The following is a 19,871-nucleotide window of genomic DNA, read 5'->3' on the forward strand; positions in this document are numbered from 1 at the left end:
TATTTCCGCGTATTAAGGTAATTAAACTTTTTTAATTGGTGGCAACTTTTAAGAAAAGTAGCCTATTTTCCAACGAGGTCATAAGCAGGGAACGGATTTTTAGGACCTAAAAACGTATAAAAAAGGCAAAATAAAATAACGAAATAGGCTGGAAAAGGAAATAGGAAAAGGCACTAGGTATTGCAAAAAAAGCAAAATCAAAAAATACATTTATGTATTTTAGAAATTTTTATATTACAAGTAAAAAGAGAAAAACTATGAACTAGTTTCATTATATGGAAAATTTGTACTTTGAATCTTTGACTATTTTATCCTTTCGAGTTTCTAACTCATAAAACTTTAATCTGTATAGTTGTAGTAACATTGAACCACAACATGCATCTTGAAGTTTTCTGCCAGCATTTTCATTCGATTTTCGCGAAGAAGAGCCTTGAATGTACTAAATGTGCGCCCGACGTAAGTTGATACAAGTGGAGCCCAATTTAAATATGGAACCTTTGAAACGTTCATATTATCAGAAATAAGGGCGTTTTCCTCGCCCTTTACAATTTTATCCACACCCGTTATTGTCTCCAAGCCTACGTTAGCTGAATTTTTCCAACACCAATTTGGCAAGAGGTCCCTGCGCTTCTATAAGCCACATGGGCTTGTGTATATTTTTTAATCTTTAAAAAAAAAATTGTAAATGCTAAAATCACTTTTTTATAGGTAGAAAAGGCACAAAAGGCAAATATCTTAAAAAAGGCAAAAAAGGCAACATCAAATGTGTATATATGAAATCGTGGACATTCTTAACCGAATATACTCTATCTCTTTAGCAGAAAAGAAGGCAATTTCCATAAAATCCGTTCCCTGGTCATAAGCTATCTGCGTGCAAATTTTCATGCAAATCCTTTCAGTCACATTCAGTTCAGTTCACATTTTTAGCAGATGGCAACTCTTAAGAAAATTAGCCTATTTTCCAATCTGGGCCATAAGCTATCTGTGTACAAAATTCCATGCAAATCCGTTCAGTCGTTTTCGTGTGATGGTTTCCCAAACATCCAAATATCCAAACACACAAACACACTTTCACATTTATAATAGGATTTTACCGAAAAATAAATTTAACAATTATTCTTCATCGATAAAAAAATAAACATTAAAAAATAACGGTTTTCTAATAAAATAAAAAACAGAATATTTAACGGCTATTTTCGACCCTTTAATTAAATTATTGGTTTCAGCTGCTGATTAGCTGAAAACAATGCAGCTGCGAGAAAAAGAGAGGAAAGATGAAGTCCTGCAACATTTTCAGTAGTTGGAACTTCTTATATATTGATATTTTTAAAGGATTTTCTTTCATGTTGTGATAAACCTACATACATACATACATATATTTCTCTTCATTTTCAACAAAGTTCACAGCATGTTAAACTTTTGCCAAATAAACTTTGTCATTACTGTCGCGTAATAGCGACACAAATTCCGATTATAGGTTTTACAGTTTACATAAATCTACCCTTTGAAAATACAAGAACTGCACACAAAACAATTGCAAAGACAATAGAAAAACTATGATGACAGTATTTTATAATATTTATTTATTTAAGCTGCCATGGAAAAAAAAACCAAGCTCTAACAACAGTCATGCAAATCTACCGCAAATGATGGAATTTCCATTGTAGTGAACAGCAGAGATTTTACATGAAAAAAAAACCAACCACAACAACTACAAATTGCATAGAACTAACGGTTACAAATACTGCGATGCGCAAAAACAACAGAAACCGTAGCAGAAAAGAGTCAATCTCTCGTAGAAGATGATTCCGCATAAAATGTCAAACTAAGCGATTTACATACTTGTGTTGATATTTCACTGTCATCCGCTATGTACACAGCTATACTATACAAGCTGGACTCGGTTGCGCGAGACTTCGCCATGCGCGTATCTGGTGAACTGTTATGAAATAATAACAGGTGAGAGATCCAAGATTTCAGCAAAACATTTTTTAAATTTTTCGTTGTTTTTTCATTATACTTGGGGCAGTGTCTTACGAAAGACATAAACATCAAGGTTCCACACTTTGTGCAAAATTAGAAAAAAAAATCTTAAAATTTTCATTAGAAACTTTACCTTTTCCCAAAAATCTAAAACAAAATAACAGTCATTGAATGTCATTTAGAAATATAGAAGAATATGGTTCTAAATCGAAAGATGGCTGCCCATTTACATATATGTATGTATATAGATGCAGCTGAATCAAGGCCACGCCCCCCTTTCCAATTCTTTCCAGTTTTCGCCATGAGTACGGTATTGATAACATATGTATGTACATAGCTGTGTTAAATTTCAGGACATTAGCATAAGTGGCTCCAGAGAATAGCGATATAAGAATTTCAGTCTGTATGGGGGATGCCACGCCCCTTTTTCCAATGCCATAAGTAGGGTATTTACAATTTATGTATCCATGCCAAGTTTGAGTTCACCAGCGTAGTTGGTTTAAAAGATATATTGGTGCCCTTCAAAGAGGGGTGTGAAAATTTAATTATGAGGTATGTGTGTATAAATATGTATAGATATCCATCATTTTACCAGTGTAGAAGATATTTAGGAATATCTCGGCCACAATGCCACCTATTGTGTAAGTTTTTAGTCCAAATATTTATTTTCAATTGGCTAAATACAAATCGGTAAGTAAATACAGTTTTTAGGAATACCCCGACCCTTGCGCCACCTATCGAGTGCATTTTTATCTCTTTTCAAGGTGCTGACATATGTTCTAAATATGATCCAAATCGAGCTAGCCGTTTAGTAGTTTAGTGACATTAACCGGTCTATTCTGCGCTGGTAATAAAATTTTGTAACCGGTGAACATAGTTCCAGTCAATTTTTAAACACTTTTCGCATTCTGTGTACTCTTGTAACCGATAAATTTTGTTAACATGCCATAAGCTGGTAACAAAATATTGCCCCGTTGAATATGCAATGCCAGAATTTCCAGAATTCTTCATGGCTGAATTGCTGAATATTATTATATTTACTGACGTACCTATTTAGAATCGCGGTGACAAGAACTGAGACTATTTGGTATTCAGTACCCTGTCTCACGCCTCTAGTCTCAAAAATAAATTACTAATTTGTCAGCTGGCTAAGAGCAGGTCACAAAAATAAAAATATGGAGCAAAGGATAATTTCTTTCAATTTTATTAAAAAAAAAAAACGCGAAAATGAAGCGAGGAAATTTGTTCAACAACAGTTTCATTAGGAAATAAACCAAAAAACTTTAACGATTGTGTAAAAAAAATAAAACTAACCAAAAATAAATAAAAAATTCTCTACGCCCGAGGGGGACTCGAACTCCGATCTCTCGACCGGCAGCCTAATGCTTTGACCAATTGCGACTCTTTGGGCGGTGCGGGAAAAAGGCATACATAAACGCTATCAGTTGACTGTCTGTGTTTGTTTTCCCCACACATTTTTGGTGAACTTTTTGTGCTCCTACTGAATACCCAAATAATCTCAAGTCACAAAAATAGTCATTTATTGCTAGTCTCAAATTTAGTGACTTGAGATGAGACTGAACTACTGAATCCCAGGGTTCAACAAGCAAAGCTAGTGTTGTGTGAAATGGTGGCCTCTGAAAAAGTAGTGATAATCCCTTTGAGATAAATTAGCTTTTTTTGGCTCAATATCAAGCTGATAATAAGCCTTGCAAGTAGTTTGAGAACAGCAGCTAAATCTAGTCCACTTCAAATAGATTTTTTGGTGCCCTTTTGTATTAGAACGGTTTAGATATCAAACCCATTTCAAGCCCAAATCAAGCCTTGATATCTAGGGCAAGTGTTGATAAATGGGTGTGCTATCGAATTTCTCGCTATTTGATATCAAGCTTAAATGATTACTGGGAACGTACTCAAGTCGGTTGAACTCAAGAAAATAGACAATTGAAAGCAATCACAAAACATCACCGCGATTACTTAGTAGTAAAGCACGATTGAGAGAAATGGAGATTGCGCCAATCGTGGTACCGCTAATCCGCTCTTTGTGATTTTGACAGAATCAGCTGTGTGCGTGACGTCATCTTGGTGCAATTGTTGATTGTCAGCATCCAAATAACAATTTTAATATTCGTGTGTTAAGATTTCTGCGTGGTTTTAAACAATTACAAACATTACAAAGCAAAACGAAGTGTGCAGTGGCAAAGTGTAATAGTGAAAACAAAAGGAATGCGTGCGATATATTTTTTTTTTTTCGTTTGCTACGGACGCAATCCTGGCTAAAAAGTGGAAGCAGTTCTGCCGGCGAGGTGATGCATTAAATACCAAATCGAGCCTTGTGCTATGTGTGTGAGCTATGAGCTTCTACATGGAACCATGTTGGCCTTTCCTTGGTGAATTGTAGTAAGTACATAGGTAGGCAAGTGCTGGTTTAGTTTGCTGGCAATGGCATACATACAAAAGCAGTTCCCACAGTAAATAGATACATGAACTTCACTACCTACTTATTTTGGTTAGTACCTGATTCTTTTTAGTGCTGGTATGAGGTAATGCATCAGTGGATAAGGTTGGCTACCGTCCACAAATATAAATATGCGCTCAGCATGGTTTTTTACAATGGCGAGTCCAAAAATTCACTTTGCTGCACACCTTCCTTTGGATCTACATGAAATTGCAAACACTGTTAATACATCCATTTTTTCGTGTGCTAAAAATCTTACTTACCTAAAGGGCTGCATGTCCAAAACTATTGCTACGTGTTCCTAATTAATCAATCTTTGTATATTTATTAATTCCTGCTAAATTGGGCCATGTAATATTAAAATTAACACATTTTTCTGCATTGTTTACATATTTTTATACGCGTTTTGGCATTTCTCTCTTGCAATTGCACCAAGATGACGTCGCGCAAAAATTCCGCTCAAAAATCCTCTCTCATTGGCGCAATCTTGTATTCTATCATTCTTGTAGTAAAAGTATTTAAAGTGTAGATTGCCTAACCTAGTGGATAGGATCATGCCAATTCACCGACTATTTTTCGTCAAATCAGAAAAAGCGAAAAAAAATTAATATTCCAGCCAAGTAAAATATGTAGTCGGTAATTGTCTCACTTTGTATGAGATTGTGAAAAAAATGCCGAAACCGATAAGCTTGAAAAGTATGTGATGGCAAGAGCGAAAAACTACGCGATGACCGAAGAAGAAGAAAGAAGGAATGGCAAAAATTTATAAATAACAATTTTTATCAGTCGTCGCTGCTGTTAAGTACAAAACACATCACTTATGCATATGGGTGTATGTATGTAAGTATATGATCATTGTACGTATGTACAAATGTAAATTTATACATGGATAGGTACACTAATTTTCATGTCGAAGTGCTTAAAGCGAAAGGGAGGAGAGCACGCTCCTTAAACAGATACGATTTGAAGAGCGTACACCTCCCCAACGACGATTCGAATGTTCACACATTATAACGATGATGAGAAGCAAACTATTAAAGTGTGAGTAGTGACTGGCGCTAAGTTTACTATAGTTACGGTGACCATCCGCCCTGTATTATACGGGACAGTCCTCTTTTTTGACCCATTGTCCTGGTAATTTGTTTATTTTATACGGAACGCCAAATGTTCCGTATTTCTTTTAAAGTCCTATATTTGTCCCGTATTTGGTGTTCCGACGCCTTAACAGCTCATTAAAATGGCATGCCTATGAACGAGTTTTAAGTGCTGTTGGTATATAACAAAAACCATATAATACCAAATTCCCAACTTTGTGGAAATAACTCTTAATAATAATTCTGCAATGTTTCACCAAAATTTCAAAATTTTGTAATAGAAAAAAAATTGGTTTGCAGTTTTGTAACTCTTTAAAATTGAGTATAATAAAGTGCGAGTGGAAAGTACTGCTCATTTGCTTCTCTTTCAAAAAGAAAAAATGATCGAACATATTTACATACTTTGTATGAAAAAAATGTGTCAACAAAAAAATTGCCAAAAATTAGTGGTAAGCCTTACTGACTTAAAATTGCAATTTATTATACTAAAATTTAACGAATTTTTTAAACAAATTTTACGGGGTAAAAATCTCGAGAAAATTAACCTTAAAATTTGTGAAGTTACTATATGGATACTGTTTCAGGGAAAACAGTGTGGAAGAAATTTGCAATTTTTTTGCCCCGTATTCGGCTCTTATAAATATGGTCACCGTAACTATAGTGATGATCATAGAGAGCGAGAGTGTACCCAAATGGTGGCTTATGAAGACAATACTGAGCAGTGATCGCGCTAGAGATGTGAGGAAGACAATAAATAAATAAAAAAATTAAAAAAAAAAACACAAATTAACGAAGTAAACAAGTAGAATAAACAAAGAATTGGGAATAAAATAATAAATGCTTACTACACACAAACCCACGGGCATACGGAATTGCACTATTAACGTGTGTGTGTTGTGAAATTTCGCCCAGCTATGAAGGGCTTCTAAATATGAATATTGATTTTCAGAAATGGAATAGAGGAAACCATTTTTTAAAGGGAACTGTGGCTAAAAGGGAAATATTAGAGCTGGAGATCAAATTAATAGAAAATATTGAGAGTAAGTGTTTTTAAAGCGAAATTTCATACATTTACATGCGATGTCAATTGCAACTCTGTACGAGATAAAGACACCGCTTATCAACGCACGCTTGTCACACGCACTCGAACAAGAGCAATGGCAAACAAAATACGAAATTCCACTGATATACATATGTATTATTTGTATAAAAAATGGCAGATTCGTATACACCGTACATACTTTCCTAAATACCCAGCAAAAGATCGGTAATCGCTTTTAGTGGCAATGTGTTATATTGCCTTATAATGTCTTATAATTTTTTCGCTTCTTTTAGGCATTACCGGTAATGCAGAGTAGAATTTTTTACAATATTTTATTAATTTCGCTGCTTTGATTCATTACGGGGAATGCAAAGTAGACTGCTTCACCGTAGTCGGCTGAAAAATAGAATGAATACCCACAAATTATTTTCTACTGTTAATTTCTGTGCATATAAAAACCATGTTTTGCTTTGTTTAATTTACAGCGAAGTTGAAGTCAGTCAATGAACTTAAGTACATGAGTGAGGAAGTCCAATTTTAAGTTTAATTAAATATGTATGTATGTATGTATGTACATAAAAACTGATTTATAAAAATTTTAATTAATTTTAATCTTTTAAGACAAACGAAATGGTAAGATTATTATCACGGATTACACTCTACCTATATATAATAATAATAACAACAACAATCCAACTATACCAAGTGTTTACCTACAAGACAAGCATTTACTTCGATTGAATACACAAATATACGGTACACTCACACTATTTAACGGCCATTGGCAGGAATTATTCAATTTTGCGGCCTGTTAAAAACCCAAAAACACGTGCATTTTTACCGCAAAGTTAATTCCGATCACAAAAATTTTACACTTTTCACAAGTTGCTATTACAATGGAGTAACTAAATTGCGTTGGCATGAGTGCAACTATATACATATATGATGTATGTATGTTTGTATGTGCATGTGTCGTATTTATTCTCACTTATTATTTTTTCACTTTTTAACAACTACTATGCGCACACTAGCAGGTCCATACATATGTAGCTATTTTGTATGAGCATCGTAAATAAGTTGCACTTGTTGATTGATATTGCAGCTGTAAGCCAGCAACGAAAAGCGACGCAAAGCGTTGCGGCAAATGCAAAAATAACAAAATTTCAAATCAAACCAAAAAAACACAAATATTCAACTTTTATATTATCAACGAATGAATCTTGAACCACTGCAGCAGATCGCGACCACTTTCATGCGCATTTGTATGTATGTGTGTATGGGTATAAATGGCACGGTGCCACCACGACGAGATTCGACCGCTCTCTTTCACCACGATTCACGGAATGAGCAGCGGCAACGGAAACTGTTGGCAAGATCAACTGCACTAAGAGCACACGCCACAATAGAAACGGCCATTACTCTTCCTCTAATGGAGGCAAACTCACCTACACACTCGTATGTGTCGCACTAAATATGTAAGAGTGTGCGTGTGCGCTCACTAAATTTGCTTCTTTTTTTTTTTTAGTTGTCACTTTCTCACTTCTTTAGTTCGTTGAGTGTTTTCCGTTCACCGTCATTTTTTGTAATCATGGCTTCAGGAATGTCCGTCGCGCACCTCAGCGTAATATTTTTCCACTTTGGGCGTTTCTTTCTTTTGTTTTTCTTTTTACACTAAGATCTTTCACTATTCACTTTACTTACATACAAAATTTAGCGCGTTTACTATTATTAAAATAAATAAAAAATGCACTTGAATTATACGGTCAGTTTTGTTGCACATTGGTTTAACACATTGAAGTTCTAGCAAAGCTATTAGCCAACGTCAATTCGAAGCTACTGCAATTGGCAATTTTCGCGTTTTTGCATGCAGTGGTTTTCCGGAGTTTAAAGAAGCAAAACAGAAATTCAAATGATCCATACAAATCTGCAAACTGCAGATAATTAATTTGTCAATTCACTGCAGCACAATTCAATTCAAAAAACACATTCAAAACGCGCCGTCGCCAACAACAAACAATAGAAAATTACACGTCACATCGCCGCGCGAATCTCTTTACAACTGCCCACCTCACTGGCTGTGGCTTTTAATCCCTTCCAACAGCAGCAGTCGCATCAGCAACAGTCGACGGTTTCTTAATCTCTCACTCAATTGCTTGTTTAGAGTTTTTATTCTTTATTTCTGATATTTTCTATGACGTTTTTGCCCCTCTTCACTTTACTCTTGACTGGTGAATGCACACTTGGCATCCGCACATTTTGATAATTGTACGCTTCAAAGTGGCATTAACGAAACCAACTGACCGACCATGTGGGAGCGAACGCCAAGAAATACCCGCTATTGCTGTTGCATGAGCAGCAGCCGCCACTCGGAAATTCAACACAAACACCACCCATACACATGCCAAGCAAGCAGACGAAGTAAATAAGCGGATGACGGTCGGAAAGCCGGATAGCGTATCGGTCAACTACGGTAGTGCGCAAGAAGCTGTTAGAAAACGGCCGCACAACCGCCTGCAATGGAACAGCCTGTTGAAGGTGGGCGAGCAGCGCGCAGTGAATGGGCAGGATATTCGATTAACCGGTTGCTTGCAATTTTGTGGCAACAATAGTGTGGTGAAAATTAGTTGACACGCAGGGTGATTCGAATGGCGAAAATAGATTTTGAGAGGGGAAACGGATGCCGATTAAGCAATACAGGGCATTTCAGGGTAAGTTTTTGAGATGGATCTTCAATGTACTTGCGGAAACATGTCTGGCGAACAGGGAATGCAAAGGAGAGGAATTAAAAGTTTTACATTAAATACAACAAAATAAAAAAATATTAACATCTAACTATGAAACAAACTATCAAAACTCATACATTTATACATGCATACGACGTGTGAATGAAGATTTACTGCACAATTATTCACTTGTTAAAGCGCTCTCCGGTTGATCAATAGAAGTCGCGCTCTGAGAGAACGTTTAACTATCGACAAAGTTTAGACGGCTTCTGAGCGCAATAACTGGAAGGTAATCAGAGTCCGTTCATGTAGATAAGTTAGGAATGCAAAAAAACCTTCAATAAAACGCTCAGTGGTGATTAGTGATTAGTTGAAAGCTGAGTAGCTAAACGGAAACAACTGTTTTCGTGTGCAGTTGCCGTCACAAGCAAATAGTTTTATTTATTTATTTATAAACTAATTTTAAAGTTCGATTAAAACTGTTCGCAAATTGATGAAGAATCGTTTAATTATTGTACTTGCAGCCCGCGCAAACGCCGAGTGTAGTGAGCAGTGAAATTTAATATCAAAACAAATGAACAGTAATTCATCAAAATAATACTCAAAACAAAATTACAAGTAAAACAACGAGTGTCGCAACAGAAATAATGCCATGTAAAGGCCGCATAGTCTGCGTGGGCATGTGTGTACTGGATGTCATACATCTTGTGGAGCAATACCCCGTCGAGGATACCGACAAACGCTGTCTGGCTGGCTATTGGCAGCGTGGCGGCAATGCTTCCAATAACTGCACTGTGCTGCGACAACTGGGCGCTCCTGATGTCGAATTTATGGGCATGCAGAGCGCCTCACCGGCATTTAGTTTCCTTTATGAAGACTGTCGCAAGCGTGAAATATGCATAGAGAATTGTCCCAGTACAAATATGGATCCACCCTTTTCATCGGTCATACTCAACCAGGCAACTGGCTCGCGCACTATTATACATTCGAATCCTGGATTTCCCTCGCTGACGTTCGAGCACTTGGCTCAGCTGAAATTGACCAACTATGGTTGGGTGCACTTGGAGGGCCGCAATCCTGAGTCTATGTTACCATTCATACGTGATATTCGCGCACACAACAAACAGCTGAAAGATCCGAGGGGGCGTATTAGAATATCGGTGGATTTGGAAAAAATGAAGCATGAAATTTTGGAGTTGGGTGAGGCCGCCGATTGTGTGTTCCTGGGAAAGGATTTGGCAACTTTCTTGGGTTGGAACAAACCAGAGGAAGCAGTAATGGGTTTGTATAACAGATTCAAGCCTCAGCGAGGGGAGAACAACGCCAAGCCGGCAATTGTATGCCCATGGGGTGCCGATGGTGCTGCCTGTGTAGACGCGCATGGTAATTACGCTTTCGTGCCTTCAAAGCCGGTACAGAAGATAGTAGATTCGCTAGGCGCGGGCGATACATTCTGCGCAGCTGTCATATACGCGTTACACATGCTCGATAAGGATTTGCAAGAGGCGGTACAGTTCGGACACGCAATCGCTGGATACAAATTAGCTCATCGCGGCTACGATGACATTGAAAGCTTTTCGCAAGGTCGGTAAAGTGTTTGAAAATACTTGTAAATTGGAATTGTTTAGAAGGTCAAAGTATCCGTTAAGTAAATTTTAGAAAAAAGAAAATAATTTAACTAAATTTAAGCTACTTACAAATGTATATTATTAATTATGTACATTGACTTTAATAGAAAATGGAAAAATAAAGTCTCTGTTTTTATGTAGAACACCGTAGAGGTGGGCTGAAATGAATAATTCACCTCAGCATTCAAAACCCCTACGCCAAAACGAAATGACGTTGTGTCGAGTAGCGGGTGAAATGCATTGCAACGGTAGTGCAAAGACTAAATGAGAAATTAATAAAAAATATATATATATATGTATATCCCACCGTACTGGGGTCGACCGGACTTGATTATGAGTTGCTCCCAAACACTTGTCGCCAGAGGTACTTGCCTTTTTCCATCACATTCCAACATGATTTTGACTTCAGGCCATTTTCCTTTAGTCTCAAATTATACGAACGGAGAAATTGTGTAAAAACGTGTGAAATCAATCAAATTTTTATTTGCATTGCAAATTTTCTTTTTTATTTTTGATCAAAATTCCAAAGATGTCAAAATGTTTTCCTCAATTAATTTTCTATTTTTGATATCGCTGGCGGTCACGACGTGGATTATTCTCTGCTATTTCAAACAAATTGAACTACAGAGGGAAGAGAAAATGACTGTAGAGGTCAAAATGGGTAAAATGCTTGCGATTTAAGCCACACAAAAATCAAAATATTTCAATTTTAGATAACACATTTGAAGAAAACCTCAAGCCGCACGTGTGCCTGGACAATTATGACATCTATTTGAACTTCCTGGGTGTTTTTGCATGCATTTATGCCTTGGCAAAAGTAGCCTCGCTGGCTGAGAGCTACGTCGCACACCACGTGCACACCCGCTTCAAGCACGGAAAGCTCTATGCCAGCCGGCATGTAGTGGAGCCTACGACTATCGACGAATATCGCATACAACATCTACAACTTACAATGCAGAATGATAACTTGGAAAAGCAGAACGCCAATTTAGAGCAGAAGGTGAAGCAGCTGGAGCAGATGAATTTCATGATGGGAGGGAAAGGACACGTCTACGGCGCGGTGCCGAACTGCGCAAGCAAACTCGGCCAATCAAACGATGTCAATAGCAAGAAGGAAGGCATCAACAACAAATCTCTACCGCAAGTTATACCGCAGGCCTGTGTGTGTGGGGGAGGCAACAGTGTCCCGAGTGCTGTATGCAATGGCGCAGCGGCTGTCAATGGACGAGTTGAAGGTGCTGTCAAAGAAGACCCTGCTACAGTCGGAGGAGTAATCAGAGTTCGGAATATGCTCATACAAGATCGTCACTATCAACTGACACGGCAGGTATATGTCAATGACGGCAATCTAAAGTTGCAATTTCAAGACTTTCACCAAGAAGTTGGCAGCATACCGCAAATCTGGCAAAAATATTTGGAAATGCAAAAATATGCGGTACAAAAGCCGACCAGGCTTGAGACGCCAGCAGAAGTGGCAAATAGTATGCCTATTGTTGTATCCACCGAAGAGCTACAATGGTTGAAAGGTAGCACCGCCCAGCAGAGAGGCAAGCGCCAACAACAGCCGACCCAGTATCCCACCACCAACTCAATGGCAACCGCAACAACACAGACACACATACACCACATAGCACAAACAAAAATCGCTTTACCCATGCAAGTTTCCTATAAAAATGTATTGGTTTGTCTACTGTGTTGGTACTTGTAAAGCTGGAAGCAGCGAGTTTGCACTGTCTATATTTTTGGACTTTGGTTCTTTATCACATCTCAATATTTGCAGGGTGCGTTTTGACAAATTCAAATAATATGGAATACTGAATAACCGAAAACCGTTCGCTGCATTTTTTATTTCTAAAAGCCGTTACATTGCCAATGTGATGAACTTCCGGCTTTTTGAGTTGCCGCCGTTGAAATTCCTGGCTGCATCCAAATAAATTTTTTGTACTTTATGTTATATATTTTTATAAAATATATTTTAAAAAATGGTAAATATTTGAGTGAATATATAAATTAACTAATCGTTAGCTTTAATTAAAAAAGGCTGGGAATTACGTTCTCACATGATCTGAAGGTTTGAATTTTATAAAAATAACGCAATTATGTAAAAATTTCCTGCTGACCATTTATTTCGTTTTGTACTGCCATTGGTTAGCCTATAGTTTGGCAGCACTGATCTCTGACAGCTACAATTAGGAATGCAACATCGCTCTTAAAAACATCGATGTTCCCAAAACAAACATCGATGTTAAAAAACATCGGTTATGGACCTGTGCCAATTGATAGAAAATAAGGCCCGTTTACATACAACTTTGGCGTTGCGTTGGCGTTGGCGTCACTTCGACAGCTGACTATGAGTACATGCATTTATATGAAAGTCTCCATATAACCAAAGTTGGGCAACGCCGATGCCAACACAACGCAGAAAGATGGCCAACTCTCAACTTTTCGCGTGCGTCGTGCGTCAGCTGTTCTAAATAATCAAAATTATGTGATTTAATTTTCATTTTTAATCAAATGCGGGCAAGAAATATGGTTTTTAATGCAATTATTGATGTAAAATTTTGATTTATCTGCCGCTAGTGTGTTAATTTAGTGACCAAAGTATTCTCTGCTACGCGTTCATTGTAGCAAGCACGGGCGTAACTCGCGCTGCTGTCAAAGCGACGCCAGCGCCAACGCGACGCCAAAGTTGTATGTGGACGGGCCTATAGGAAATTTTGAGGCATCAAAGAAAAAATTTCACATTTCTAGTGGATGTTTTGAAACATCGATGCAACGTTTCCATACCTAGCTACAATCACCTGGTGATCAGGGCTGCCGGCTTGGCTCAAACCGTGCCATTTTTGGCCCTATTTTACATCAAATGTCACTTAATTTTCCGAAATGGCAATTTTGAAAAATAGTAACGGTTGAATACATTTTTGTGAAATTCGTTGAATGTACTTTTTCTCAACTAAAGTTTTCTTATTTCCAAATATTTTACTGATTTATCTTATTTTTGGCATTGCACTTTGTTTAGAAATGTATGTAGTTCTAACAGAGAACGTATATATTCGTTCTCTGGTTCTTATGGGGCTTTCGCACGAGGCGATTTTTCAGGCAACTTTTGGGTTCAATTCACGCAGAGTTGCACGAAAAAAAATTGTATGGCTAAAAATATCAAAATATAAAAAAATATAAAAATATTCGCCATAAAAAGGTATTTGCATTGTTTTACTTTGCATTCTACTTTTGGTTGAATGGCCTTTCAACTAATCGCTTTCAACAAAGTTGGTCGCCAGCCAACATTTAGCCATTCAATTTTTTTTTTCGTGCAACCCATGGTGAGTTGAACGCAAAATCGACTCGAGTGAACACCTTTATATTTTATTGCTAAACTGGAAGTATTAAAAAATGATGGCGCCTATTTTGGCAATTCTATTTTTCTATTTGGCACAGTTTGACACTTTTTTATCCACAAAATTGCACCTCACAGGTAAGGAAAGTTGGCAGCTCTGCTGGTGATTGGTGGCAGGGTAGGGATGTCAGTTGTAAAAATACATCGATGTTTTTCTTTGATTCGATGCATCGAAATGTTAAACGATATTTTTCGATGTATCGAAGGGCATACATCGATGCATCGATTTGCATAGGATTTTTTCAGATAATGTTTCACAACAAAATATCTTATTAGCAAAATTGTGGAAAATTTGAAATAAATTACTGCAACTGAGCTAATGATGTTTCTAACGGAACTTCTTCCAGCCATTTAAATTGTTTGGCCAAAGTCACTTATTTTTTTTGGACAATTGAAAAACCAGAATGACGGTTCAATGTACCGTAGATGTCAGTTTTCAAAAAACATCGATACATCGACTATTTATACATCGAGGGGAAAATTTTCGATGCATCGAAGCAAAACATCGATATTTTCGATGCATCAATGTTTTTCGATATTTTCGATACGTCGATGTTTTCCGACATCCCTATGGCAGGGGAAATTAGAAATTCTACAAAGATGTATAGCGTATTTATTGCTATTGCGACTCTAAAAACTATTAAATAAGGAAAAAATAAGTTATTTTTATTCTTATCCAGTTCGTAAGTGAATAAGAAGCCGCAAAATGGGGAAGGGTTTTAACAACTATATGTGTAAGAAGTTTTTCCATCCAGCCTCGAGAGACAATCTAAAGAGGGTAAGTGTGCTTACCAAAAAATTTGTTGAAGGTTTTTAGTTATAATTTATAACTAAGTGTTTATCTTCATTTACTACATCCCCCTTTGAAATTTATAAAATCCTGCAGGTTTGGATGGCCGAGCAGCAAGCGGAGGCTTACAAGAAGAAACAGGAGGAGCTACGAAATCAGTACGAAAAGGAACAAAACTTGCATGAAAACAAAGCGATGCTAAGCAAGGATAGCAAGGACAAGCTAAGCGTGAACTTCATGTACGAACCGCCTCCTGGCGTACGAAAGGAGCGTGAAAAAGACGACACGGAGCCAGAGTATAAATTTGAGTGGCAACGGAAGTTCAACGCGCCCCGCGAATCATACTGCAAAGGCGACACCGAGATTCGTGATCAGCCCTTTGGTATCCAAGTGCGCAATGTTCGATGCATTAAATGTCACAAATGGGGTCACATTAATACCGACAAAGAGTGCAGCATGTATAGTATTTCGATGAGCGAAGCCCGCAAACTGCACTCGGAAGCTGAGGCCAGCGAGATGATGGCAAAGAATGTGCTCGAGGAACAGATGAAAGAAGATGGCCTGGTAATGAAACGATCCGCCATGGAGCTACAAAACATCAAGCAAATTAATCAACAGCACAGACTGGTGCCTAGTGATGACGAAGAGGGTGAAAAGAAGGGAGGCAAGCGTAATGGAAATACTGAAATGGCTTTTTTAAAGTCGTTAAGCAAGGAACAGAAATTGGAACTGTTGAAGAAGTTAGAAAAGATTGAGAAACTAAAAAAGAAAAAGGAAAAACGCAAATTGAAGAAAGAAAAGTATGAGAAGAGCAAAAAAGAAAAGAAATCAAAGAAAAGCCGTTCGAAAAAGTCGAGCAGTAGCAGTGGAAATTACTCTGACGAAAGTGAAGAGCATAGTTCCAAAAAGGAAAAGCGGAAGTCGGCACAAAAGAAAACCAAAGGTGATCGGAAAAAGAGCAGACGTGCAGATTCGAGCGACGAGTCGAGTTCCTCTAGTGATTCTTCCAATTCAAGTTCAGAATCTGATGCAGAGTCTTTTAAAAATATACGTGGTTATGATAAGAATGGATATAGACACAAAAGCTCAACAGATGTGAAACGGCACCATCGCAGCCAATCACGCGATGATGGCAGAAATCGTGGACGGGATGACCGACGAAAGAGCCCCACAAGATGTGAACGAAGGGAAAGTAGTCGTTCGAGGGAAACACGCAGGGAACGCAACTACTCCAGAGACCGGCGAAATCGCAATTCTTCAAATGAACGGGGCCAGATGCATTCAAAAGATCAACGACGAGGCCGGAGCCGCTCAAGGGATAGACGTCGTGAGCGCAGTCGTTAAATGGCCACTTGTTAACGACAAAATTTTAATAATGTTTTTGTAACCATATCTGTAACTATATATATATATGTGGATGATGCATTTAAGAAAAATATAGAACGAACTCGTAAACGGAGTCAGATCATGATTGACAAATTTTTCGTTACAAACTTCTGTAGGACCAATAAGAGCAACAATTGTATGTTTTGAATTTTTAATGAATGAAATGCTAATTATAATAATGTGTTAGTTGAGTCCAAATTTAGTCCTCTGAATCCAAATAATCAACTCAGTTTCTTACGGCTGCGGTAGTGCTCGATCCAGCGGTTACACAAAAGTCCGTACCATGATTGCCCGAGTCGCGTGGAACGTTCTGAAAAAAAATATATCAAACTATGAGAAATAAGCAGAAAAAAATGTACCACTTACCTTAACTTGAATGTGACTCTTAAGCATTGCGGCACGCAGAATGGCCATACGTAAACGTCTCTGATATTCCCTGCCCATACTAATGGCGCGCTCGAAAGTGCTGTTACGCTGATCGGCCTCCTTGGCACACAGTATTTTATTCTGTGAATCAATACGCGCCTGAATCTGCCCATCTAGAATAAGTTGCATAACCTCATTCTCCAAAGCTGGTACACTGCGATTAAAAGCGGTTGCCATTTTACGCATATCGGCCGATAGATAAGGACTAAAATATTGGATTAGCGCGCGATTTCGGATCTTTGTATAGAGTGTGTTTACGTGTGGAGCTATGTACATATCTAGCAACAAATTGTCGCGAATCTCATCGAGTAACTTTAGGCAGGATGCGTATTTGGATTCATAGAATTTAAAAATTATATCACGCAACTGCGGCTCCAGTTCTAGAAACAACTTGAACGAGCTCGACGATATTACATTTTTTTGTAATTCCTGGCGATCGAAGGTGGCTAGTGCACAAAGGCCTCCATACATAGCAACATTGTTTTGGGATAGCATCTCTGGAAATTCGCAGTGGTCGAAGCTGGCCTGCAAAAATTTCTTGGCCGCTGATTTGTATTTTTTTGTTTGCAGTTCGGCAAGGCCTGCTGCGCATTTAAGACGTGTGGCGACAGACTGTAAAAATGGTTTATTAAAATGCACCTTAAAAGCAATATCGATTACTTACCAAATTGGCTTCCTTAGGACCCTCCATGAAATCAGGTGTGCTCTCCGCTTTGTTAACATAGCTAAGCACGTGTGCCCAGTTTTGTAAGTACAACGATACCTTAATGACGTTCAGACACATATTAATCACATGTTTTCCGCTGGTGCAGTAGTCGCGTGCGCGCGAATAGCATTTCAATGCATTAGTTAGATCCCCACAGCTCAAATAATGATCACCCAAGTCATCGTGTCCACGTCGTATGCTTTCTTTGATCGAATTCGATTTGTAATTTTTTAAATCTGAATCCAGTTTTTCCAAATTGAACGCAGCTTGTTTGCTCTTAGTTTCCACCCAGTTGCTGTCAAAAGCTGGCAAGTCCAATGCGTCGGCGCCACCCACAGCCCCACCTGCCTGTGCTGCTGATTGAGCAGCCACATCAGGTAGGCCCGCAGCGCCGCCGGGCTGACCTGGCCCCCCAGCACTAAGTTCTGCTAGTTTCTTGTGCAGTGATTGGTACATGCTAACATTGTACGTTGTCATTACATGTTTGATAGCCATCTTAAGTGCCTCGACACGAAGTGAAGGGCACACATCGGCCACGAATTTCAGACGGTATAATGTAGCCAAACCCGTATACGAATTGGCGTAAACTTCGAGATCGAGCGATGGATTCTCAACAATCAGTTGGTGTTCCTCATTGTTGTCGTTATCTTCTATGGGCGCGTCCACTTGCATCGGTTCGATAGCATTCTTGATTAACAGGCGAAATAGGCAAAGGACAAGGGGTGAGGTACAACAAAGAAGCAATGACGTTCAATTATTTGAGCATTAGGCAGCTGCACTTAACACAACTCACCTGCGCCAATGGTCCCGGCATCAGTGACATATTCTGGTTCGTATTATTGTATAAAGAATTTATTTACGGCTGTATAAACAGAATTAAACGAAAATTTCTAATTTTTTATCACCGTCGATTTCAGAATTTCACCAATCGTTTGCGCACACAGCCGGTTTTGACAGCAAAGTGCTTGCTTGATTTTGCGAAACCTTGCCAGACCCGTTCTAAGCGACAAAAAGGTTGTTTTCAATCATGAAAGCTTTTCAAAAATTTCAACACTTTCATATTGCGTTCCTTATCTCCCAGAAATAGTAGGAGCGTTCCTTATCTCCCAGAAATAGTCAGAAAAAGTCCGAAGTAGTCAGATTTAGTCCAAAAAGCGTTCCTTAACTCGGAAATGACAGCTAAAATGAGAGAGCAACACCCAGTGAGAGTGACTCTCATCAGTCCGAAGTAGTCAGATTTAGTCAGAAGAATTTTTTCTGGCAAAATCCTGAAAAGTGTCAAACTCAACTAAATTTAAATTAACGGAAATTAAAGAATATGCAAAAAGTGAGAATAATCTAAAAAGTAAAAAAAGTGAATTGAAATTGGAAGGAGGCAAAAAATAATTGATATAGTAAGTGTTTATTGTGCTTGTGCTTGTGTGAATGTGTTTTGTACATACATTTCCATTTTTATTTGACGTTAGCTTTGTTGTTGCCATTCTTTGGACTAAAAATTTGGCTTTTTGCGTTCCTTTACTTTTTCTGTTATTCTCTTTTAGTGAGCGCATTTTGCTTACGCTCTGGCATTTTGACACTGTTCAGATTTTAGTCCAAAAAGATAAGGAATGAACCTAGTAGCTTTGTTTCTTAACAGATATTTATCACGAATTATAACTAATCACTAATAACCACTAATTTCTGGTGGAAAGCGTTTCTTAACCCAAAAAACTAGCATAAACTATCAGCTCTCTCTCGTTCTTACGTAAAATTTTTACTAGCAGAAACGAGCCGCTGTCAAAATGAATAAACAAAAATTCGCGCTAAATATTTTCAATAGTCAAATGCACCGATCAGCTGTTTACTTGCTGTTTCTGCTAGTGTTGCGTTTCTTTACTTTTTCGTTATCTCGCTCTCTGTGAGCGTCTGTCTCAATTTTCCCATTCTGACTCTTCCTGATAAGTATCTGCTAGAAAATAAAAGAAACAAAGCCAGTAGCGGTAAACTCTTGATAAACTTGATAAAGTGATAAGTTTATCATTTTGATAAATGAGCTGTCAAACTTTTTATGAAAATCTATTCAACCAAAGTTTATCAGTTTATCAAACAACTTTGGAGGATAAATGTATAAATTTCAGCAAAATTCAAGCCTTACAGGTTGCCAAGTAGTCGCTTTTGCTACGGACACATAAAAGCAAATGAACACAATGGATGACGTAAGAATGAAACGTATCTAGCCGTATAAGTTAAATTAACATC

The 19,871-nt window shown here is 37.9% G+C and overlaps 5 protein-coding genes across 6 annotated transcripts in view; 3 read left to right on the top strand and 2 right to left on the bottom strand.

Moving 5' to 3' along the window:
- Positions 1 to 9,240, bottom strand: part of LOC118739262 (receptor-type guanylate cyclase Gyc76C-like) — a 161,774-nt gene extending 152,534 nt beyond the window's left edge. The window contains exon 1 of one of the 2 annotated variants that reach the window (XM_036470492.1): positions 8,645 to 9,240. The gene's annotated coding sequence lies outside the window, so the exon portion shown is untranslated. Of the gene's footprint in view, positions 1 to 7,343 lie in introns of both variants that reach the window. The other variant, XM_036470491.1, reaches the window with a different exon arrangement.
- A 461-nt stretch (positions 9,241 to 9,701) lies between these two features.
- Positions 9,702 to 10,935, top strand: LOC118739264 (ketohexokinase-like). The gene has a single exon (XM_036470498.1). The coding sequence runs from the start codon at positions 9,948 to 9,950 to the stop codon at positions 10,890 to 10,892; it is 945 nt and encodes a 314-aa protein (XP_036326391.1). The 5' UTR covers positions 9,702 to 9,947; the 3' UTR covers positions 10,893 to 10,935.
- Positions 10,936 to 11,465: 530 nt separating this feature from the next.
- LOC118739265 lies at positions 11,466 to 12,861 on the top strand. The gene is made up of 2 exons (XM_036470499.1): positions 11,466 to 11,589; positions 11,642 to 12,861. The coding sequence occupies exons 1-2, from the start codon at positions 11,466 to 11,468 to the stop codon at positions 12,634 to 12,636; spliced, it is 1,119 nt and encodes a 372-aa protein (XP_036326392.1). The 3' UTR covers positions 12,637 to 12,861.
- A 1,996-nt stretch (positions 12,862 to 14,857) lies between these two features.
- Positions 14,858 to 16,586, top strand: LOC118739267 (corepressor interacting with RBPJ 1). Its single transcript, XM_036470501.1, has 2 exons — positions 14,858 to 15,103; positions 15,212 to 16,586. The coding sequence occupies exons 1-2, from the start codon at positions 15,032 to 15,034 to the stop codon at positions 16,457 to 16,459; spliced, it is 1,320 nt and encodes a 439-aa protein (XP_036326394.1). The 5' UTR covers positions 14,858 to 15,031; the 3' UTR covers positions 16,460 to 16,586.
- Positions 16,567 to 18,597, bottom strand: LOC118739266 (COP9 signalosome complex subunit 1b). The gene is made up of 4 exons (XM_036470500.1): positions 18,427 to 18,597; positions 17,592 to 18,320; positions 16,868 to 17,539; positions 16,567 to 16,811 (listed from the first exon to the last, which is right to left on the bottom strand). The coding sequence occupies exons 1-4, from the start codon at positions 18,454 to 18,456 to the stop codon at positions 16,728 to 16,730; spliced, it is 1,515 nt and encodes a 504-aa protein (XP_036326393.1). The 5' UTR covers positions 18,457 to 18,597; the 3' UTR covers positions 16,567 to 16,727.
- Positions 18,598 to 19,871: the final 1,274 nt, after the last annotated feature.

Source organism: Rhagoletis pomonella, unplaced genomic scaffold (genome assembly GCF_013731165.1).
Source record: "Rhagoletis pomonella isolate Grant_MI unplaced genomic scaffold, Rhpom_1.0 Rhpom_scaffold_00005, whole genome shotgun sequence".
In the NCBI taxonomy this organism is placed as follows: domain Eukaryota; kingdom Metazoa; phylum Arthropoda; class Insecta; order Diptera; family Tephritidae; genus Rhagoletis; species Rhagoletis pomonella.